This window comes from Harmonia axyridis, chromosome 4 (assembly GCF_914767665.1).
Source record: "Harmonia axyridis chromosome 4, icHarAxyr1.1, whole genome shotgun sequence".
Taxonomy (NCBI): Eukaryota; Metazoa; Arthropoda; class Insecta; order Coleoptera; family Coccinellidae; genus Harmonia; species Harmonia axyridis.
Window position 1 is genome coordinate 46,094,015 of NC_059504.1, and position 23,145 is coordinate 46,117,159.

Below are 23,145 nucleotides of genomic sequence, written 5' to 3' on the forward strand. Positions count from 1 at the left end.
CAGAAGTTATTACTATACATATATGTTAAATAATCTAAAGTTTCTAATGTAAGGAATAATACTATCAGGATACAAAGTTTAGTATAAAAAACACAGTTGTGAGTTGAACTAACTAATACAGGATATATAACAGGATAATACTAATACAGTCGAAGTGATACCAGTGAGGGCCAGGGTGTGTTAGAGCGACGGTTCCTTGGTACCTGCCTGTAGATTGATTTCGATCATAGGGACTCACGCCTGAACAACGCTTGCAAATAGTGCAAAATGAGATTGAAGTTATTTCCGATTTTCATAAGCGAATTTTGTATAGCGATGCACTTCTGGTTTAATGGCTACGTCAACAAACAAAACTGCCGCATTTGGAGTGAAGCTAATCCTCAAGTGTATGTCGAAACACCGTTACATCCAGAAAAACTAACTGGTTGGTGCGCTTTATGGGCTGATGGAATCATTGGTCCGTACTTCTTCAAAAACGATGATGGCCAGAACGTTGCAGTCAATGGTGATCGTTATAGAGCCACGATTACTAACTTTTTCATTCCTGAATTGAACAACCATGATGTCCAGGAGCTGTGGTTCCAACAAGACGGCGCAACAAGTCACACAGCTCATGCCACAATCGATTCATTGAAAGACACGTTTGGTCTTGTGATTTAACACCGCTTGACTACTTTCTGTGGGGCTTTGTAAAGTCATTGGTCTATGCGGATAAGCCACAAACCCTTGACCATTTGGAGGACAACATTCGCCGTGTTATTGCCGATATACGGCCACAAATGTTGGAAAAAGTAATCGAAAATTGGACGTCCAGATTGGACTACATCCGAGCCAGCCGTGGCGGTCATATGCCAGAAATCATATTCTTAATGTTATGCCACAAGATTACCTTGCGGATAAATAAAATTCATGTCAATCGAATAATCGTTGTTTTATTTCAATTTAAAGTTCTATAGCTCTAAAAAAAATACCCTTTAGAAATTTATATTGAAAATTCATTTTGTGTATCAATATTCGATTCATAATCTGTCATGAATAACGTCAGAAAGAGTAGGAAACAACTCACAAGAAGAACAAATAAACACTAATTCACTTTTATTCTCAGAACAAACACAGAATTTCAGATCAGAATTGAACACTTGCAACTTCTCCAAACTGATTTTCACTTAACATTATTTAAAAACTCAGGAAATGAACATCGGCATGTATGAAACGATTCACTAAACATGTAACCATTAAATTAGTTCTGTCTGGCAAATACAATGCTATGCTGCCAATTCTCGTTGCCATGGCTTCGAATTAGCAGAGGCTGCGTCATAACTACATATTCATTCTTTTCGAATGTTTATTTTAGATTAAAAGTATCAAAACGCATACATAACCTCATGACCCAAAGCCATACTTTTTTTTCCAACGTTTCAGTTGCAAAGAGAAGCAGACAAAATTAGTTTTCCTAAAATGCTTCCAAACCTCACCCTCGGAATATGTATCGGTAGAATTCGGAATAATTACGAAGTTTGCCAACACAGTCCAAGCCGAGCTCCCCCAAAAAGGAGATGGCATAGATCACAGAGCGAATACCTCGTCTGATTAAGTCCCAGAGTACGATACGTGAGTCCGTATGGAAATTAATTCGTAAAAAGCTAAACGCCATTTGGTTACATGGTGAATACATTTCAGAGCAAGCAGGCATTTCAGATCGCCAGTTGGTGTTTCGGCAGGCAGAAACGGCATTGGCGTTCGTCCTTCGGACCCTTTGGGGTGAATCTAGGTCTCAAAATTTTCAAAAATGGGTTTCATAGCTTACTCAATTTCAAAACTATGTATTGCTCATACTGTGGGAAATATTATTTCTCACGCCACTTTGCCCGCACCTCGCTTGGTAGACCAATGAAATTGGGCTTGAGTCGTTTCTATGGAAACGCAATAAATTAGCACATACTGTCAACGAAGGCCATTTTGTTGATTTGTTTCTATTCAATTACTTGAATTATTGAAATTTGTGCAGTTGTAGGAAAAGTATAGTGTGCAACATGTGGAGAAAGTACTTTTCTCCAGAGTGTGGAAGTTTGTGGCAGGAGCCTGAAAGGCGAGTGCCGCAAACACACGAGCGAGAAAAGTACTTTCTCTAATTCTGTGGTTATTCCGTTCATTCCTCCACATCTTGTAGAACCAAATCGTGCGAGAATATATCAGAAACGCACAGTTTTCATGGTTATATTTTATTATTATATGTTGGTACTCTGAACTTTTCGCCACGGCTTTATCTGTCAATTCATCAATTTGCCTTAAAGAAATCAGTTCTGCCAACCAACATTTTTCAATGCAAATATCACTAAATGATATTTATGGAAATATTTCATTAATTTCAACAAAAATGCAATCAATTAGAGAAAATAATGTATAATACTCGTTCAGAAGGCTAATTCTACCACTCGTTCATTCAAAAACTCGCCACTTCGTGGCTCGTTTTTGAATTTTGAACTCGTGGAAGAATAACAATGCCTTCCGCACTTGTATTATAAATAACTATTCTTGCACACTATACTATTTCTACAAATATGGGTCTACAGGACGAACGTATAGGTATGCTGAATTTCATACGTGAAATACGTTTTTGTATTATGAAAGCCCTTCCAACATCCGAAGAGTTTCTCCACAGTAGAATATTATACGACAGGTGGCTGTAGACCATGCTATAATAGATATTCATCAGTGACTCTGAAAGAAGTAAAGTTTTCACCCTATTTATGGCAAAATAAGAACTGTTCAGTTTTTTGCGAACAGAATCAATGTGCATACCCCATTTCAAATTATTATCAAGGTGAATGCCAAGAAATTTAGTACCACTCTTAGATAGAATAGCACTATCCAAATGGCGAATCACCAGCGATCACTATGCATAATTGTGAAATGGATACATTCGATTTTGTCGATATTGATCATTAAATTATTCTTATGACACCATTTCACAAAGCTCTGTAGTAGAAGCACACAGAGAGCCTGAAGTTCCTCGAATGTTGCGGCCGAAACTACTACCGAAGCATCATCAGCGAATAGACTCAAAAAAACCCTCTTAGACGAAATGCGTCTTTAGGTCAGCAAATCCAGGAAAATAAAAGACTAAGTGAGCACACCAGTGTCTTAGACATCTTAGTGATATAAGAGTTCCGAGTACCAACATTCAATAATGAAATAGAACCAGGTGAGAAAAGTATACAGTTCGGCACTAGTTTGAAACTGAAGTTCCTACTTTTCTTCGAGAAAAACATGAATCATCGCGAACCAACAAGAATTCCAGTCAATCATATAGAAGAGCACCATCCCCGTCGACCAATCAAAACACCAACCTTTACGCACCCAATAAATCACCCCAAAAACACGATCCGAATCGCATCAGAATGATCGAGAGCCGGACCATACGCATTTTTCACCATGAGCGTTTCCGGGATATTTACCGGGATCCATATTTAACCGGGGGGACAAACGAGGCCGGACTATATTTTCGGGATTGGCAGGTAGCCGGAATTTCAATTGGTGAGGCTAGGGGTGTGCGGAGGGGCGAAGGGGTGTTTATGAACTCGATAATAATCGATGACTCGTTCGGTTCCGGGTCCTCGGATGTTGGGATCCGGAGGACGACGCGTGCAACGCGACGTTTCTCACTATACATCGCATCATCGAGTCCATTCCGGGTGTTTATGACTCCTTCGGGGGGTTGAGAGGTTCAAAGGGTTGGGAAGTTAGGATCCGAGTAGGCCGGCGTTCGGAATTTACTGGAGTTAGTTGGCAGACTGATTTCCATGCCTTTTGGTAGGTAGATATAATCATGTCTTGCTAGATGGAAGAGAGTTGTTTGTAGCCTGAGGAGTTTGTGAGGAGGATCAGCAGTGTAGAATGTAATATTTTTTTTTAATAAATTAATTGATTACTTTATTGCCCTTGGAAACAGCATTCAACAGCTAAAGGATGTTTTTTTTAGAGCTATAGACCTTTAAATTGCAATAAAACAACGATGGATTATTCGATTGACATGAATTTTATTCATCCGCAAGATAATCTTGTGGCATTACATTTTGAATATGATTTCTGGCATATGACCGCCACGGCTGGCTCGGATGTAGTCCAATCTGGACGTCCAATTTTCGATGACTTTTTCCAACATTTGTGGCCGTATATCGGCAATAACACGATGAATGTTGTCTTCCAAATGGTCAAGGGTTTGTGGCTTATCCGCATAGACCAATGATTTTACATAGCCCCACAGAAAGTAGTCTAGCGGTGTTAAATCACAAGATCTTGGAGGCCAATTCACACGTCCAAAACGTGAAATTAGGCGGACACCAAACGTGTCTTTCAATAAATCGATTGTGGCACGAGCTGTGTGACATGTTGCGCCGTCTTGTTGGAACCACAGCTCCTGGACATCATGGTTGTTCAATTCAGGAATGGAAAAGTTAGTAATCATGGCTCTATACCGATCACCATTGACGTTCTGGCCATCATCGTTTTTGAAGAAGTACGGACCAATGATTCCACCAGCCTATAAAGCGCACCAAACAGTCAGTTTTTCTGGATGTAACGGTGTTTCGACATACACTTGAGGATTAGCTTCACTCCAAATGCGGCAGTTTTGTTTGTTGACGTAGCCATTCAATCAGAAGTGCGCTTCATCGCTAAACAAAATAAAATGGACGTAGTGCGCGATATGTATTCCGCACAGAACCATTATTTTCGAAATAAATTTGCACTATTTGCAAGCGTTGTTCAGGCGTGAGTCTATTCATGAATTGCCTAACCAAACTGAGAATAAATCACTTGACAGCTGTTGAATCGGTCACCATCTTGAACAGAAATACCAATTTAAAGTTATATACCTCCAAAAAAAAACACCCGTTATAAAGAGAAATTAAATGCAGATGAGTAGTCTTAGAGCATGGGAGAACAAAAAAGAATCTTTTTTCTTGCCACTATCTGGACTTTATGAAGAAGGGCACTTCAAAGATTTCTTTAATCTAGAAATAGTCTACAGCTCGCCCTCCAGTTCCAGAGTTCTAAGGAACTCACAGTATTTTGGATGACTTCAAGGAGATTTTTTTCTCACTTCAACAAGTCGATGTGGAAGCATAGCCGGGATATCCCCTTGATTTTCTGCACTTTAGATTATCGTAACGAACCGATTTTCCGTCTCCGGTCACAATGCGATGCAGAAATCCTCACCTTATTTGCCTTGCAAGCAGCTGTTCACAAGCAAACAAACGTCGTTCATCATCTCTTGGCTTCAACTCGTACAGCACCAAATTTCGAAAAAGTATCGTTCAAATAAAATATCTCCATTTTGTTAAAATATGTCAGGTTATTTCTGAATCTATGATTGCTCCATCAATAATAATAATTATTTTCTCTTATTATGTGGTTATTCTGTTCATTCTTCCACATCTTGTAGAACAAAATCGTGCGAGAATATATCAGAAACGCACAGTTTTCATGGTTATATTTTATTATTCTATGTTGGCACTCCGAACTTTCCGCCACGGCTTTATCTGTCAATTCATCAATTTGCCTTAAAGAAATCAGTTCTGCCAACCAACATTTTTCAATGCAAAAATCACTAAATTATATTTATGGAAATATTTCATTAATTTCAATGAAAATGCAATGAATTAGAGAAAATAATGTATAATATTCGTATAGAAGGCTCATTCTGCCACTCGTTCATTCCAAAACTCGCCACTTCGTGGCTCGTTTTTGAATTTTGAACTCGTGGAAGGATATCAATGCCTTCTGCACTTGTATTATAAATAACTATTCTTATATTGTGAACCAAATCCTCACTGTTTCAGCATATCTATCGAATTGAACCATTATCCCCGATTATTATAAAAATCCAAACAAAAAGAATTATACACAGGGTCTTTGACACCAAATCTCCACACGCGATATTCATAAACACTTTTCAATATTCATTAATCGCCAACGATGGAAAATCAACGCGACCTTCTAAATGCCAACAGATTTTTTGCAGTGTTATTATAAACCAGCTGTAACATAATAGAAGGAGAATTTGATACATCGATGCATAAAAAAGTGATAAACATTTTCCAATAGTCGGAGTTCAGGCGAGGTCACGGGACTATGAACTCATTATCCGGCCCACTCGAGTCGTTAGTGCAGAAGTTATGTAAGAAGTTCGCACTTGTCCTTCGATCCGGATCATATTCTGTATTTTCGAGTGTGTTAGCAATGGTCTGGGCACGCCATTATTTTTCGGCCTCGGTATGCAACGCTATCTGCTGTCTGCTACTTGTTGCATAATGAATTCGACGGTTTATTTATAGGAATTGCTCGAACGGAACGTTACAGTCGAGAACTTCAACGTCGAGCTGAAAAGAAAATTTCAACCACCCACTCTTGGCGTATTCGAGGCCTTCGAAAATTGATATGAAATGTTTGAAACGACAAGCTCTCACAACACAATACTTTCTTGGAATGGAATGATCAATAATCGAAAGAAGAATTGAAATGTTCCAAAAATACAGTAAAACTACTATTGAATGGTGCTACTAAATTTTTCATAATTCCGTTATTGGCAGGCTTCACAAAACTTTCATTGTGAAGATTGTCAATATTGAATTACACCTGTGTTTAACCTTTTATTAAATTTGACACTATTACACATTACAAACAGTCGATCTGAGACTTTTTTGGCTATGAATGAACTAAGGTATACTTGTTCATGTACAAAAACACTATTATTATTATTTCTCGCTAAATACATATCCGCAACTAATCAACTAAATCTTTGCAGAACAAAATATCTTGTTTAGTAAAATGATACGATTACACGTTTGAAAATTGATAATAAAGGGTGTTTTTTTTTAAAGCTATAGAACTTTAAATTGCAATAAAACAAAGATGGATTATTCGATTAACATGAATTTTATTAATCCGCAAGATAATCTTGTGGCATTACATTTTAAATATGATTTCTGGCATATGACCGCCTCGGCTGGCTCGGATGTAGTCCGATCTGGACGTCCAATTTCCCATGACTTTTTCCAACATTTGTGGCGGTATATCGGCAATAACACGGCGAATTTTGTCTTCCAAATGGTCAAGGGTTTGTGGCTCATCCGCATAGACCAATAACTTTACATAGCCCCACAGAATGTAGTCTAGCGGTGTTAAATCACAAGATCTTGGAGGCCAATTCACAGGTCCAAAACGTGAAATTAGGCGGTCACCAAACGTGTCTTTCAATAAATCGATTGTAGCACGAGCTGTGTGACATGTTGCGCCGTCTTGTAGGAACCACAGCTCCTGGACATCATGGTTGTTCAATTCAGGAATTAAAAAGTTAGTAATCATGGCTCTATACCGATTATCATTGACTGTAACGTTCTGGCCATCATCGTTTTCGAAGAAGTACGGACCAATGATTCCACCAGCCCATAAAGCGCACCAAACATTCAGTTTTTCTGGATGTAACGGTGTTTCGACATACACTTGAGGATTAGCTTCACTCCAAATGCGGCAGTTTTGTTTGTTGATGTAGCCATTCAACAAGAAGTGCGCTTCATCGCTAAACAAAATAAAATGGACGTAGTGCGCGATACGTATTCCGCACAGAACCATTATTTTCGAAATGAAATAGCACTATTTGCAAGAGTTGTTAAGGCGTGAGTCTACTCATGATGAATTTCCAAACCAAACTGAGGATAAATCACTTGACAGCTGTTGAATCGGTCGCCATCGTGAACAGTAATGCCAACTTAAAGTTATAAACCTCGAAAAAAAACACCCGTTACATACTTACGAACTCGCTAGTTTTCGCAGTCCACGAATGAGATTGATTTTAGGCATATCCTTCCCTACGCCTGGATATCTGCGAATTGAAACGAATAACGCTACGGATCTGAAACTCTGTCGAAATCATCTCCACTCCGGAACGAATGGAATCAAATTCAACGAACGGATGTCTAACCAAATGAATACTCCGTGAATCTGCGACAACGACGGGGTGAATATTAATCGGAATTAATTAGAAGTTCGAAAATTTCCACCTGTAGACAGGTAGGGTGAAACTTCCTGCTCCCAGACGTTTCTCGGCCACCCCCGAATGTTTGCGAGGGGGGAGCGAGCTGTTTTTGCCCGAGATTTTCGACTTTGAATGCCGGATCGCGGGAATGGGAATTCACAGAAGTAATTGTGAAATTATTTAATTATGAGAAATGGCTCCGAAGTTCCGGGGCTTCTAATTGGGAATTATCATTCCGGAACTTCCAGAGTTCTTAGAGAGGAGACTTCAGATTTGTTCGAAGGAACCTTCTGCCGATTTTATGACAATTCGTCAGAAGCGTCGGAGTAAGATTTATTTCCTACGCCCGAAGGGCGTTATTGTATTTTAAGGGGAATTTGGGGTTTCTTTATAGACATGACGTCCATCTATAAGGTGTGTGAATAAGTCTTTCCCGTTTTTTTTCAAATTTTGAGCCTTTATTGTGAAAAAATGGTTACAAATGAATTATTGAAAGTATTGGCCATCGCTAGCTACAACTTTTCCCCATCTTTCTGGCAACATACGAATCCCGTTGCGAAAAAATTCGACCGGTTTGGCCTCTATCCAGTCATCCACCCATTTTTTGGCTTCCTCGTAGGAATGGAAGTGCTGGTCAGCCAGGCCATGCGTCATCGATCTGAAGAGATGGTAATCAGACGGAGCAATGTCTGGACTATACGGCGGGTGGGGTAGGACTTCCCATTTGAGCGTTTCTAAGTATGTTTTCACCGGCTGTGCAACATGTGGGCGAGCATTGTCATGTTGCAAAATAACTTTGTCGTGCCTGTCGGAGTATTGTGGCCGTTTTTCTCGCAGTGCGCGGCTCAAACGCATCAATTGTCGTCGATAGACCTCGCCTGTGATCCTTTCATTCGGTTTCAGAAGCTCATAGTAAACCACACCTAGCTGGTCCCACCATATACAGAGCATGAGCTTGGCGCCATGAATATTTGGCTTGGCCGTCGATGATGATGCATGGCCGGGTAGTCCCCATGATTTTCTTCGCTTCTGATTATCGTAACGGATCCACTTTTCATCGCCAGTCACGATACGATGCAGAAAACCCTTTCTTTTATGTCGCTGAAGCAGCTGTTCGCAAGTGAAAAAACGCCGTTCGACGTCTCTCAGCTTCAGTTCGTACGGCACCCAATTTCCTTGCTTTTGGATCATTCCCATGGCTTTCAAACGCTTGGAAATGGTTGTTCGGTCAACTCCCAATGCTTCAGCAAGTTCTTCTTGCGTTTGACACGAATCTTCATCAAGCAAAGTCGCCAATTCTTGATCTTCAAAGATTTGCGGCCGCCCGGAACGCTCCTTGTCTTTCACGTCGAAATCGCCACTTTTGAAGCGTCGAAACCATCCGCGAACACTTGAATCATCGACACAACCTTCTCCATAAGCTTCCTGAAGCAACCGATGCGCCTCGGCAGCAGATTTCTTCAAATTGAACCAATAAAGTGAAACTTCCCGCAAATGACGTCGACTCGGCTCAAATTTCAACATTTTCACGATTTCAAAAATTTATGATGCGAAAAAATTTCAACTAATGTGTTAGTGTGGAATTGTTGACAGATGAATAAGCTTTGATTATGACATATGTAACCATTAAATACTCGCACAGTATTGGTGGCGCCATCTCTTACAAAAAACGGGAAAGACTTATTCACACACCTTATATCTGACTGATCGAGTTTGAGTTTTGTAACTGCGGAAGTCGAAATATAGTCCGGGAATACCAGGGACTTTTACGCTTTAGTTCTATAGCACGATTTCAAGCTGAAAATATGTCATACCAGTTTGTTATTTTGATTTTCTTTCTTAGTTACCAATATCGTTTTTAAGTAGATAGATAATGCCATTTCGTATAATCTGAATACTCCATGTGCCTTGGCAAACTTTGATAGGATCCTATGAACGTTAGATAGCCTGCAACAAACATGAATTCATGTTTCATTCTTTCTCATCAACTTAGAAGGAAAATCAGACTCAGAAGGTATGGCTACAAGCATTATTGGAACCTCATATTCTTGAATATAATATACTGTCTACTATATATTCTTCAGCAACAGACGCACAATCCTACATGAAGATTCAGTGTAGTCTTACTGGTTCCAGCTTCTGCCATGACAGCAGAGCTGATGATGTTTTGACGCAGACAGCGACCTCTAGACTTTTCAGGACAAATTCAGATAAAACATGGGATTTTGCCAAATGCGTTTTTAGCAATTGGTTGCAACGGTCCTGTCCGTGTATAGGTCCTGAAAAACCTTTCTCTTTCTTTCAGCTTCTGCCAGCAGAGCTGATAATGTTTGACGCTGACAGTGAGATGTGGATTTTTCACGAAAAATCCAGATAATACATGGGATTTTGCCAAAGGTTTTTTAGCAACTAGTTGCAACGGCCTTGTGTGTCTATTGATTCGAAAAAGGCTTTCTTCTGGACAATCCCATTGCATTATTTTGTCAGCTTTGAAGTGTTCATTTCTTCTTCCACGTGACTAGCTAGCATATTCAAAAGTTCAAACCGTTGGCTTCCAACAAATGACCTAATCTAAATGCAACTTTCTATATTGAAAACGACTAATTCGGTGCGTCATGAACAAATTTCAGAATAGGTATCCTCTCTAGCCAGAATATTTTATTTTTTTATCTGATTTCCTTCATATACTTCAAATATTCGACTAACTTAAGGTATCTGCCGAAGTTATAATTCTTATCTCCTAACTAGGAGTTTTTACTACCCTTCTGGCCTTTCTAAAATTTTACATTTTCTCAATGTTTACATGTGAGGTTTGGCAGGTTTTCTCAAAGGAATTCAATGTAGGTACGTTCACTATGATAAAATTGAATTTTCGAATTTGTAAATGTAGTAATTAACTGGAATGTTCCGAAAGTTTATATCCAACACGGGTATTGAGAGTAGTTGCTGGCCTCGAGCGATTAACAAACATCAGGGTCCCTGGGTTTGAAAGTTGTTGCCAACAGGGCATAAACAGGTTCCAAATGCCCTTAGTACACAAATAACTATAAAAACTCTAGAATTAAACCGATAATCTAGAACTCAGCATTAGAACATTATAACTTTTGAAAGATTGGACCAAGAGTGGGACTCACGGCATGACTTGACTTGAAACCAACTCAAAATTCGAGTCAAGTAGTAGTTTTTCAATGTCAAGTCATGTATTTACTTATCAAGTACTTGACTTGAAATTGAAAAACTATTACTTGACTCGAATTTGAGTTGGTTTCAAGTCAAGTCAAGACACGAATCCCTAACCTAGAGATCTAATTTACATAGTATAGGCGAGGGTAGGTTTGGTAGCTGTATCAACTGTATAGATGTGGATCTATCAGTTCAACCGAACTACAGGTCGAATGATCTACTGTTCAATCGGTCTACCGATTGAACTACCGGTTTTGGATTTACCGACACACTTGATCAAACCACAAACTGCAAATCCTTTACACTTCAATTCCTTCCATTAAAATCACCGACGTCTCTCACGTCGACCTGCGGTATCCCAAAAGCGCCTAATCAGGTGAGACCACGGCGGCGTCCGTCATCGAGACACGCGTCTCGGCGCTGAAAAATCGGCTACCGAACTCGGGCAGGCCTCGAACGCCCATCAGCTCCTGATTATTCAATTACGAAGCCGTCAGTTCCATTCGACCGCGTTCGAGAGGCGTCGTTTTTTCGGACGCCTAATCCCCCGCCGTCGATTTGGAACAATCGACGGGGCCGGGTGAAAAGTCGACGGCGGCGTCGGAAAATTCTAATTTTCCCAGAGACGGCGGCGTCGGTCGGATCGGGCTGCTCCGCATAATGCAATTCTGCATTCTTCGGTTCGAGATTGCCAATTGTTGGTGAAGGGTTCGGAATGGAGGACTTTTTTCTTGGTACAAGGATGGATCAATGGGGATTTCTCATCTTTTCTTTTCGGGAATAATTGAGCCGATCCTTAGTTCGATTCATCATTGTGATGGTTTTGAAGGCGGCGTAGCTCGGAATAATGATTTGAATTCTGATCGTTGGAATTTGTTCGTGAGAACAATGACGTCGAGTCTGAAGCTTTTGCGCGATGGCTCATCTGATCATTTATACTCGGAATAATATCTTTGGAAAAGCAATCAAGGCACTTAACACTGCTTTGCTTCCAAACATGGGTTATCTATACGGATTATACCTTCAGAATCTTTCGAGTCATTATCCTTTAGAAAATTTCAAGATAAAGTTCATGTAAACAATGCTTTGTGAATGTATATAGTGCTCTAAAAGATTTCGTATATATTTTGGCTGTGTACTCGAGTATTTAGGATATCGCGTTTTCGTGGGGATTATTAAAACACTGATGGACGACAGCCGAGAACTTTATTGTGATACAGCACTTGGAACATCCTTGAACACTCTACTTACTCACCTCATAACTCACTCCACTGAACTCTACTTTTCCCAGTTTTATACGTGGGTTACAAATATAAAATCATATTGTAAACCGTGAATTTCTTCTTCCTTTTCTCATTCTCTAAGTTGTATGCCTGAGCAATGGTATCATGGTACCAGCACAGAAATTGGGTAAGGGGAAAGATATTGTATGTTCCTGAGAACCTTTATCGCCACAAGTATGTGATAATAATGAAAATCAACTTTTCGGGACTGTTTCTACGACGGTTGCAGGTATGTCTTCATGGAATTGCTCTTAATATTCTTCAGAAATACACCCCAACTGATTAGCCAGAAAATCCCTTGACTATGATGAATCTTCTACCAGATACAAACGTCCAAAACTTGAATCCCAAATCGAATATTTCGATGACCGACAGTGAATGCTGCACTGTATCGCTCAACCCTCCTAAAGGACTCGTTCAGATATATCGAGTCCAAAAGTTCTCGACAGGTGACAGGCAATTCAAATTCTTGCCATGTAACCCTTCTAGGATCGGGTTAAAGGAGTCTGACACTGTTTTATCTTTCATAAGAGACCGATCCATGAGGATTCTCTCTGCTTAAACAGAAGAAACCCTCAGCACAGATTCCTGTGAATTTGGCTAGAAAATTTAGGTTTCTGAACATCTTTGTCTAAACGAGAAGTGAACGCTTATAAAGGTCATGTGGATTTGAGCCTGTTAAGTATAATTTAGTTAAGTATAATTTCCCTGATTTAGAAACTCGATGTTTCTGCAACGGCTCCCTGTACTCTTCGATTATTATTCCTAAGCACATCTGATGAATTAACGTGAGATCCGAACAGAGTGGTTCCCGATAAAGCTCCTCATTTACGAGGAAAAACCGTGAACAGCTGCGCGATGCTAACTTTAGAAAATGTCATCGAACCATGTAGGAAGACAAACTGACAACAATTAAAACAATTAGATGCCTCGGCGGCAATTAAAACTGCGTCGCTTAGGGCCTTAGATCAACGAGCCGGCAGATAAATCTTTGGCGAACTTGGGAGGAGACCTGACTCGGACGTTTTGGGTCCTCCGGAGGGTCATAAACTGGTATCGCTGGTTGAGGTTCGGCCTATAAGAGGAAGTTGAGCGGTTGAGAATGAGGATGAGACGGATTCGCTTCGAGTTTCACGAGATTGGTGGATAATGAGGACATAATAAGACGTGCGGAGATTGAAAGTTATATGGGAATTTTAGAGTAGAAACTCGTAAGATGCTGGAATAGTGTGAGTAACGTATTGTGAGTAGATACTATCGTTTGGCATTATCGAGTGGTTCTGTGAAACAAAACATTGCTTAGATAAAATATAGCGTATAGCGTTTCTATAAATAGGCCTTTGCTATTATTATTATTATTATTATTTTCATGGACACTAGGTCCATGTTTGACGAGAGCTCAAACTAAACTGAATCAACTAATCACAAAACTGTCAGAAAAGATTTTGTAGTACGAAATCTCATATTTCTAACGCCATCCAGTGCAAACTGATCGGACTTTCACAACGCGAGATACAGATAATTAAAGGCATCTATTGGAAAAATAATGGATTTCTTTTTACTATACCAAAAAGAAGCTTGGTACTAACGAGAAAAAGATGATAGACTTGAGACACTCAACTTTAATCAACTAACACAGACTTCTCCTCAACTTCCATGAATCGATTGAATCCGGTCCTTTCTTTCCCGGGGGTTAGAGTCTTAGAGAAAAACTTTCCCAATATCGCCCAGGAGCTTCGTTATTCAATTTTAATGATGGAATATGATTCAGGTTCGTTAAAGAGTTCAGACATTATGATCGTCGTGAGTTCCACGGAAGGAGCCCTCCGACGTTTCAGAAGTTTTCACGAAAATCTCCTAATGAACGGCACTGGGAAGGGTGGGGGTAGTTAGAATAACGGACCATTTTCCTGAGATGTTTCTGAAGAAATACTCTCTGAATGAAGCCGGTACTTGTTTGATATCGGAGATAATAATGTTGATTTAATTACTATCTTTTCACGTTGAGACAAATTTATGACAAAGTTAAAGTTGTAAAAAATATTTGAAATATATCGAAATGTGAACAGAAGTTCTCACTTACAAACGTTCAAAGTTTAATATGTTATTTTAAGATATAAGGCTGAATATGAATAATTAAAGAAAAAATTTTATCTTCGTCCCCAAAACATTTTGGATAGATTTTGCTCTATATTCTTCATTCAAATCCTCAGTATAACCTTAAAATTTGAAATCCCTAAGTTTCTTTTTCGAGATGTTATTCAGATTCAAGTCAGTAGGAGAGACTATTGAATTCTGCAAAGAATTCATCATAAGTGGGTTCAACTTAATAGTTTCAGATCATTTTTGGCTCGAAACTAAATTATAGATATTTGGACAAAATGATAGCGACTTGTTTCTCAGAACACGGAATTATCTGCAGATAGAGGAAAGTATGAAAGCATAAATGTACAAATCGATATCCAGGTGTTGAACAATCAGAAGTAAAATACTCACTTTGAAGCGTTTCAGACGTGGAGCTCAGAGATCCTTGAAGGGACCTTGAATTGTGCTGGAGAAGGGATGCGAAATCTTTCTGCGCCATTCTTTTCAACTGAGACTCTGCTTTTTCGTCACAGCAGTGACCACTGCAGATATTTCCTGTAATAAAAAAATAATATTGGTTACATGAACAGATGTTAATATGAAACTATTAGTCCGCAATTTGATAAATATCGAAGACAGAAAAATGTAAGATTTTTCACTCTTTAGCAGCCGTGTTTAGGCGTCAGTCTATTCATGATGAATTGCCAAACCAAACTGAGAATAAATCACTTGACAGCTGTTAAATCGGTCGCCATCTTGAACAGTAATGCCAACTTAAAATTATATACCTAGAAAAAAACCACCCGTTATTTGTATTTGGTTCTCCCAAACTAGAGTAAATCTATTAGAATCCGTGAAATCTCTTAGAACTGGAAAGCAAATAATTTCGTAATAGCCTGAATAGAATCTAAACTAAACATATAAATGAATTTATTCTGAGAAGTTTTTTTATGATAGGATTATGCTAGCTTATCGGTAAAGCCAGCAAAAACCAGAATTTTTCTTAAAACGTAAATCCAGAATTTTTGCAGTGGGTTCAAACGTGAGCTTAATATTATGGTGTAATCATATTATATAAATTGATTAGCTAGCTGATTCTGCCAGCATAAGGTTGAGCTAGCTCATAATTGAAGAGCTAAAAATAAGGTCATAAGGTGATAAATGAGCCTAAAATTATAGCCAAACTAAAAATTTCGAATTCCAAAGTGGCTCCTTTGGCTTAATTTGGGGCTCAAAAATCTAGGGATATTCTCTATCTATCTTTTATCTAGTCTATTGTTCATTAGACCCGGTAGATCCATCAGTTAGAATATTCCATTTGCATAGTCAAGTTCAACTGTAAAATCGCTTTACGAGCTGAAGAAAATCGAATATGTAATGAAATCTTGATTAAAGCCTGGAAAACATGAATTATCCCCTCGTTAAAACATACGTTATATCGCCGTAGGTGCAGGATTTCTCATTTAACAACTTGAAAACTTCAAATATTCCAGGTAGCTTTTAAGTATAATTGAGGAGATGAACAAGCACTATCCTAGGAATGAAAGTTCTGAATAAAAATCTAAGTTTTAAATCGTTGTAAGGATTAAAAATTTCTAAACTATTCCAAAATTTAATTATTGGAGATGATAGATCGCCTGATTCTTGAACTTTTTCAGTAACAGCGCATAGTTTCTTCGTAACAAAGCCAGTTAAACGAACGAAAAGTCAGAAGGCTCTTCTGAAAGAACATCCGCTCTTTTCGGTTGTGAAATCCTCTCATATCAAACCTAACGATAACGTTTTTTGCTACCGAAAAGTGGGTTATACCGTAGCCGTCCTGCCGTTTCAAAGTATGTTACTCGAAACAGAGGAAGCACCCTCAAAGCTCCCCTCAAAGCGAGCGCCATTCATTCAGTCTTTATTTCCATTATTGTAAACTCACATCATCGTCGAGTGAATCACAGCAATTTTAAATTCTTCAAAATGACTCTCCTCACTGCCGTCAAAGAGCCATTCTTTGCCTCCTCTTCCCGTTATTCGAGCAGAGTGGTTCGACTTTCTGGCTAAAGAAGCCGTGAATATTTCATTATTTCTCCTTTTTCTTTGTCCCTAAAACCGAGGTAAGAATGACGTTTGCATTTGAATTTATGCGAATGTGGTTGAGGGAGAAAATGTAGTGCTTGTATGAAATGAAGAGAAACGATTCAGCGGGAATTTTTTGTGTTTTAACAACATTCTCAACAGCTGGATTAGGTCTAGTAATAATAGGAACTGACCCAATCTAGCGAACAGTAATCAAGTCTGTATTTATAGTTCATTTATATTTAGTTTTGGTTGCGTATTTTAATACTTAATTTTAATTTTTTTCATATAACGGGTGTTTTTTTCGAGGTAGGTATATAACTTAAAGTTGGCATTACTGTTCAAGATGGCGACCGATTTAACAGCTGTTAAGTGATTTATTTTCAGTTTGATTTGGCAATTCATCGTGAATAGACTCAAGCCTGAACAACGCTTGCAAATAGTGCAATTTTATTTCGAAAATAATGGTTCTGGTTGAATGGCTACGTCAACAAACAAAACTGCCGCATTTGGAGTGAAGCTAATCCTCAAGTGTATGTCGAAACACCGTTACATCCAGAAAAACTGACTGTTTGGTGCGCTTTATGGGCTGGTGGAATCATTGGTCCGTACTTCTTCAAAAACGATGATTGGCAGAACGTTAGAGTCCATGGTGATCGGTATAGAGCCATGATTACTAACTTTTTCATTCCTGAATTGAACAACCATTAAGTCCAGGAGCTGTGGTTCCAACAAGACGGCGCAACATGTCACACAGCTCGTGCCACAATCGATTTATTGAAAGACACGTTTGGTGACCGCCTAATTTCACGTTTTGGACCTGTGAATTGGCCTCCAAGATCTTGTGATTTAACACCGCTAGACTACTTTCTGTGGGGCTATGTAAAGTCATTGGTCTATGCGGATAAGCCACAAACCCTTGACCATTTGGAAGACAACATTCGCCATGTTATTGCCGATATACGGCCTCAAATGTTATAATAATATAATAATAATAATAATAATAAGTTTATTTGCAATAAAAGATGTACATTTTTCACATGTACATGTTGGAAAAAGTCATCGAAAATTGGACGTCCAGATTCGACTACATCCGAGCCAGCCCTGGCGGTCATATGCCAGAAATCATATTCAAAATGTAATGCCACAAGATTATCTTGCGGATAAATAAAATTCATGTCAATCGAATAATCCATCGTTGTTTGATTGCAATTTAAAGTTCTATAGCTCTAAAAAAACACCCTTTAGAAGTGCGCAATGACTACTCTACATTCCAAGACAGCTAAACTGACACCGAGTATTTGTTCTCAGAAAACTGCTCGTTTTAGCCGAATCCGATACCTGCGAAGTGCATTGTTCCTCTCGGCACCGCGACAACGCTCGAACGCCGGCGAACGAGCGCAGCCAGCAGGCCAGCAGGATACACGCGCTTAATTTTCAATTATGACATGTCGCGAATTCGAAGCGTTGCCGCTGACGTATCAGAAAACAAGGGGATTATAAATATGGGCGGTAATGCACTGTACGATGGCTGATTTATGATTTAGAGAGCGCGGCCGTATTATGTAACCGTTTCGAATTCGAACGCGCGTATTTTCGCTTAATTATGTATCGCGATGAAATTCCGATCGTCGGTTGTGCAGTTGTTGCATTTTAACAACGGCGATCGAGTTTTCAATGGCGGCCGGCATTGGCAGAATTGATTCCGTTGCGAAGCGACGGCTTTGATGTCATTTCGCGCGACCCTTTGCGGGGATTTGGTCCTTCGAGCCGGATTATGTGGAATTTCTAATTTCGATGGACGTTGCAGATATAATGAAGGAAATGAAAACATACCATGCGGAATTACTTATATAAAATAGCTTATTAGATGAATTCTTGCTGCAAATTGGAGACTACAAATAATATCCGTGTAGCGTTGTAGATGTAGATTTGTCTTCAGCACGTTAGATGATGCTACTTGAATATCTCAAAGTTTTTGAAAATCGAATCGATGATTTGTTGGATTTAAAAATGTTATTCAGAATTTTTATTATTAACAAACCTTCAAAAACAGTCTGCATTTTATTCTTCTGGAACCACTATAGAATTCAAAATGAAATATCAACGAGTTGATTGGTCTATCGGTGTTTTGATAATTTTAGAGGCACAAAGTACAAGATTTCGCAGTATTTACTTATATCAGAATGAAACCCAATAGCAACATTTAGATTCTTCTAGAATCACTAATGAATGATCACTCCAAAATTCTGAAATTTTGCAACTCTCGCCTAAAAAATTCTGGGTGCTTCTTTATTTCTAGGTGCTCTTTAAAATATCAATAAGAGGTATTATTTTGATATTAAAAAAAGTAAATTTCGAGAGGAAGCAATGAATGTTTAGAAAGAAAGCATATAATTAACGATGGAAAACGATATCATCCAAATGGCTGACACGGCTGTGGTAGCAGTACCATATCCTTTTTATACAATTTTCCATCAACAATTCGCACATTTGCGGCTGTATGTCTTCCATAATTCCCCCGTCTTCGAGGTTTCGAATCGATTGTAGAGCACCTTATCTTTCACGTGGCCCCAAATGAAAGGAATCTGAATGTGTTAAATCACAAAATCCACGAGAAATCAAAAAACCTGCGTTTTCTTTATCGCTACGGGCTACAGCAGCAATAATATTAGTTGTTCGTGGGCTACGCACACGGTTTCGATCCTTCAAATTACTAACTTGTTCCTAAAGCTCCAGTTTTTCCACCAGTTCCACTATTGCCTGCCGAGAAAGTGTTTCACGACAACCCAAAAGTGCTTTAGTTTTGCGAACTGTTTACCTCAAATTTCATCATTTTTGTAGAGATTTTTGACAATTTCACTGCGTTGTTGAAGTGTGTGTCGTTACCTCAGAATAATAAACATAGATAGAGGGAGCATATGTCATTTTCAGTAAGCAAATTTTGTTCCTAACATGATCTATACAATTTGACATGAAGCGCGCGGAATTGAAAACATATCAGTGATATGATCTTTCACTCAATTCGCGAGTTTCTTCACACTCTTTATGACCCATAGTGAATCAACGTTTCATATTAACTCAAAATATATTGAAATAAATACCTAGATATATCAGGAATTCAGAGAACATACTTCAAGCGCGCCAAATGAAATGAAACAACCGATGACACTAGGAGAGCAAAAATTGCCAAACCTTGGATTTCAGCAGGTAGATACAGAAAATAATAATAATGCTTATTCTAAATTCGAAAATTTGGAAAAATTTCTGATTCAAATATTCAAATTTGCATTTGTTATCGGAAATCACTCTAATAAGTATATTCCATTCAATATAATTACATTCATAACTATAAAGTAAAATTGTGGATTTAAAAGTATATCACAATGCGACAACGTAATCTAACCATGTTGGTGACATGTAAAAATTGCCTATGATTCCCCTATCTATGTTTAGTACTCTATGGTCGTTACATTTTTAGTTATGGCATAGTTTTATTGATCAAATCTCAAAATTTACTGCTCTATAAGTGCCAGATGCTCAGATACCGGTTTATTAAAAATTGAAACTTTTATTGGAAAATCTACATAATAGAATAACAAATGTATTTCAATGATGAGAATCTTCAGTATTTAAGAAACAACCAACGAAGATCTAGAGATTACAATTTCATATGGTCCACCAAATAATTGATGAACTAACTTGGATATTGATCACATACTTCGTTCATTGCATCCCAGACACAATTACCAAACCAAAACGAGTATCGAAAGACACGCAGAGACCTCCGATTCCAGAAACCATAGTTACAAGCGGAAGACTTTCAACATTCCCGAAGAAGTGGTTCGAATCAACGGAGAACAAACGAGTCGGCGAATTTTTATGGTCAGTGCAGCATCCGTATAAGTAACCGGTCGCAGGCCGCCGCTGTGTTTCAGATACCTTTTTGTCCTCGACCCTTAACGCTGGAGAGCGAAACTTTTTCTTATTTCCTTTTTGAGCGTTCGCGTATCTCGGACCCACAAAGCGATCGGTCATCTCGTGCAGCATCCAAAGGCCGACCGTCATCCGGATAATGACGAGCTCGAATAATCCAGTTCTTATCGCCATACGGTTATTCTGCGGAGGCTGTAACGGTTACGGCAATTTCGAAGGGAAAAGCAGATTATTCGCATTATTTTTCTCACAATTTTATCATAGTTATTCACTTTATAAATAGAGGCAATGCATTATAAATATAAGAGGTGGTCCCAATTTCAGTTCAATAACTTTGGCGTTAGATAGAAAAAGTTTTTTCATTAAAAAAAGTTCATATAAATTAATATATTGTACAGTCAAGCCACGGTGTATAGAATTGTGGCGCCACTGTGCTCATCGTGGCAAACCCCCCCGTCTCAACAATTACACCCTTAGTACGAGAGTACTGAGAGAGTCCTTTCTTCCTTCTCGTCCAGACCTTCAAGTCATCAACACGTGCTCGTTAAGTAACTACGCGCCGCACCACCACAGTTGTAAACCTTGTAACCAAGCAAAATATACACGTGAACCCGATACAGTCTATGTCTCGTTCCCGAAAGGGTGGTCCTTCAACACGCAATATTCATAAATTATTCAACGAGTGGTAATGTAGGTCATAACTCACGCAGATGAAGTTTGCAGCACGAGCCGCAGGCGAGTGCTGTAATTCATCAAGTGAGTTATGACTATTACCGCAAGTTGAATACTATACTTTATCTACGATGATATCAATAAATACTTAGAAACAAATACAGACTTAGAATATAGACAGAAGGAACGGGAAAGAAACATATGTGCTCGATACCGAGTACAAGAGAGATGGAAACTTATTGTCACCAATCACAATCGAACTAGCTTCGGTTAGCTCTAATCCAGTACAGAGTACAGAGATAGAACTTTATTGAAGAACCTTTATAGTTGCCCATAAAAATGCATTGAAATATACCAAAAAACATTCCCTGTAAACGATGACTAAGCCCCGGTGCACACATACGACTTTTGCAGTTACGACACCGTTGCTGTGTCGTACTTGCGGCCTGTGGTACAAATAATCAAATGGGAGCATGCACACTACCCGCCGTGCCGTTGCGACGTCGTAACTGCCATCATGCGGGATGTGGTACAAAGAATCAAATGGGAGCATGCACACTAGCGTACGACACCGCAACGGTGTCGCAACTGCAAATGTCGGATGTGTGCACCGGGGCTTAATGATCTTACTGCTACACCAAATTTGAAAATTTTTGTTAACTCCTTTATATTTTTCTCGAGCAAGTAATTCTATCTGGTGACATTAACTTTTTGTCTTTTGGTAATGTATATATAGTATTTCATTTTCACTATCTGAATTAATCGTTTTCAGCAAAATATTCACAATAATTAGATATCAACTTAATTTGAAAACGTCAAAATTATTAAAGTGACATTCCCTCGGACATTCCTCCCCTCAATAACAATAATGGAATGTTCCTTTTCGGCCAATAGAATAGAAGCAGAGAAGTATAGAAGCAGAGATCCATCTTTTCCGATTTACTATAGTGAGTTATAGTATCGAGTTCATATAACTCACGCTGTTTGTTAATAGATACTATTAATTGCTTAAAAGCAGTTGAATAATGATTATATAATTCAATAGGAGTAGATAAAGGTTTATTATGCGAAATACCGAACATCACAGATATAAAAAACTATGCTCTTTTTATGAAATGAACCGCAACAAACTTTTCCAGATTCTGGAACGGTTTCCGATCGTCGAATCCAGACGATGTTCAATTCCCCATAACTGTCGCAATAAAAACGTCCACAGAACCCAAAATGAACATGAAAAGACGTCGAGATCGGTGATTTAGCGCACTTACTATCGACCCGAGTTGTTATGACGGAGTTAAGTGGGAATAAATTGAATTTTATCGCAACAATATCGGATACGACGTTTGGTCGGCCATCTCGCGCATTCGCCAATTTGCAACCGGTTAGGAAGTCTGTCCTTTTTGTCGTTTAGGGTTATGGAATTCGATATATCACGAGGGAAGCATTCGAAATGAACATAGATTAATGGAAGGGGAATTTTTTCAAGAAGAAGTGGACCGTAAGTTATATCACTTGTGATTTATATACCGGGTGGTTTTTCAAGTTGATTCAGTCAAAAATCTCGAAAAAGAAACATCTTACGAAAAATGTTTCGAATAAAAGGTTAATGATTTTTATAGGGAAGTTCGTTCATGTTACAACTCTCTCCATTTAATTCTCCCTTGTCGGGGATACGGGAGAAAATACAAAAGTGTTTCACGAAAATTTTTTTATGAATCGTCATAAAGGACTCTGTTTATTCGTGTTACATGAACCGAAACAGTAAACCCCGTATTCTGGTCGCTTTTGAGTTTTTCCCACCTAATACTAAGCATGACCTTGTAACCGAGAATATTCGGTTTGACCGTCGACTCCGATACATGGCCGGGATATCCCCATGATTTT

The 23,145-nt window shown here is 38.8% G+C and overlaps 1 protein-coding gene across 1 annotated transcript in view; it reads right to left on the reverse strand.

Annotated features, from left to right (window-relative positions):
• Positions 1–23,145, reverse strand: part of LOC123679163 (division abnormally delayed protein) — a 338,738-nt gene that overhangs the window by 213,603 nt on the left and 101,990 nt on the right. The window contains exon 2 of the mRNA XM_045616589.1: positions 15,001–15,144. Within this exon, the coding sequence (XP_045472545.1) occupies positions 15,001–15,144 (144 nt within the window). The remainder of the gene's footprint in view (positions 1–15,000; positions 15,145–23,145) is intronic.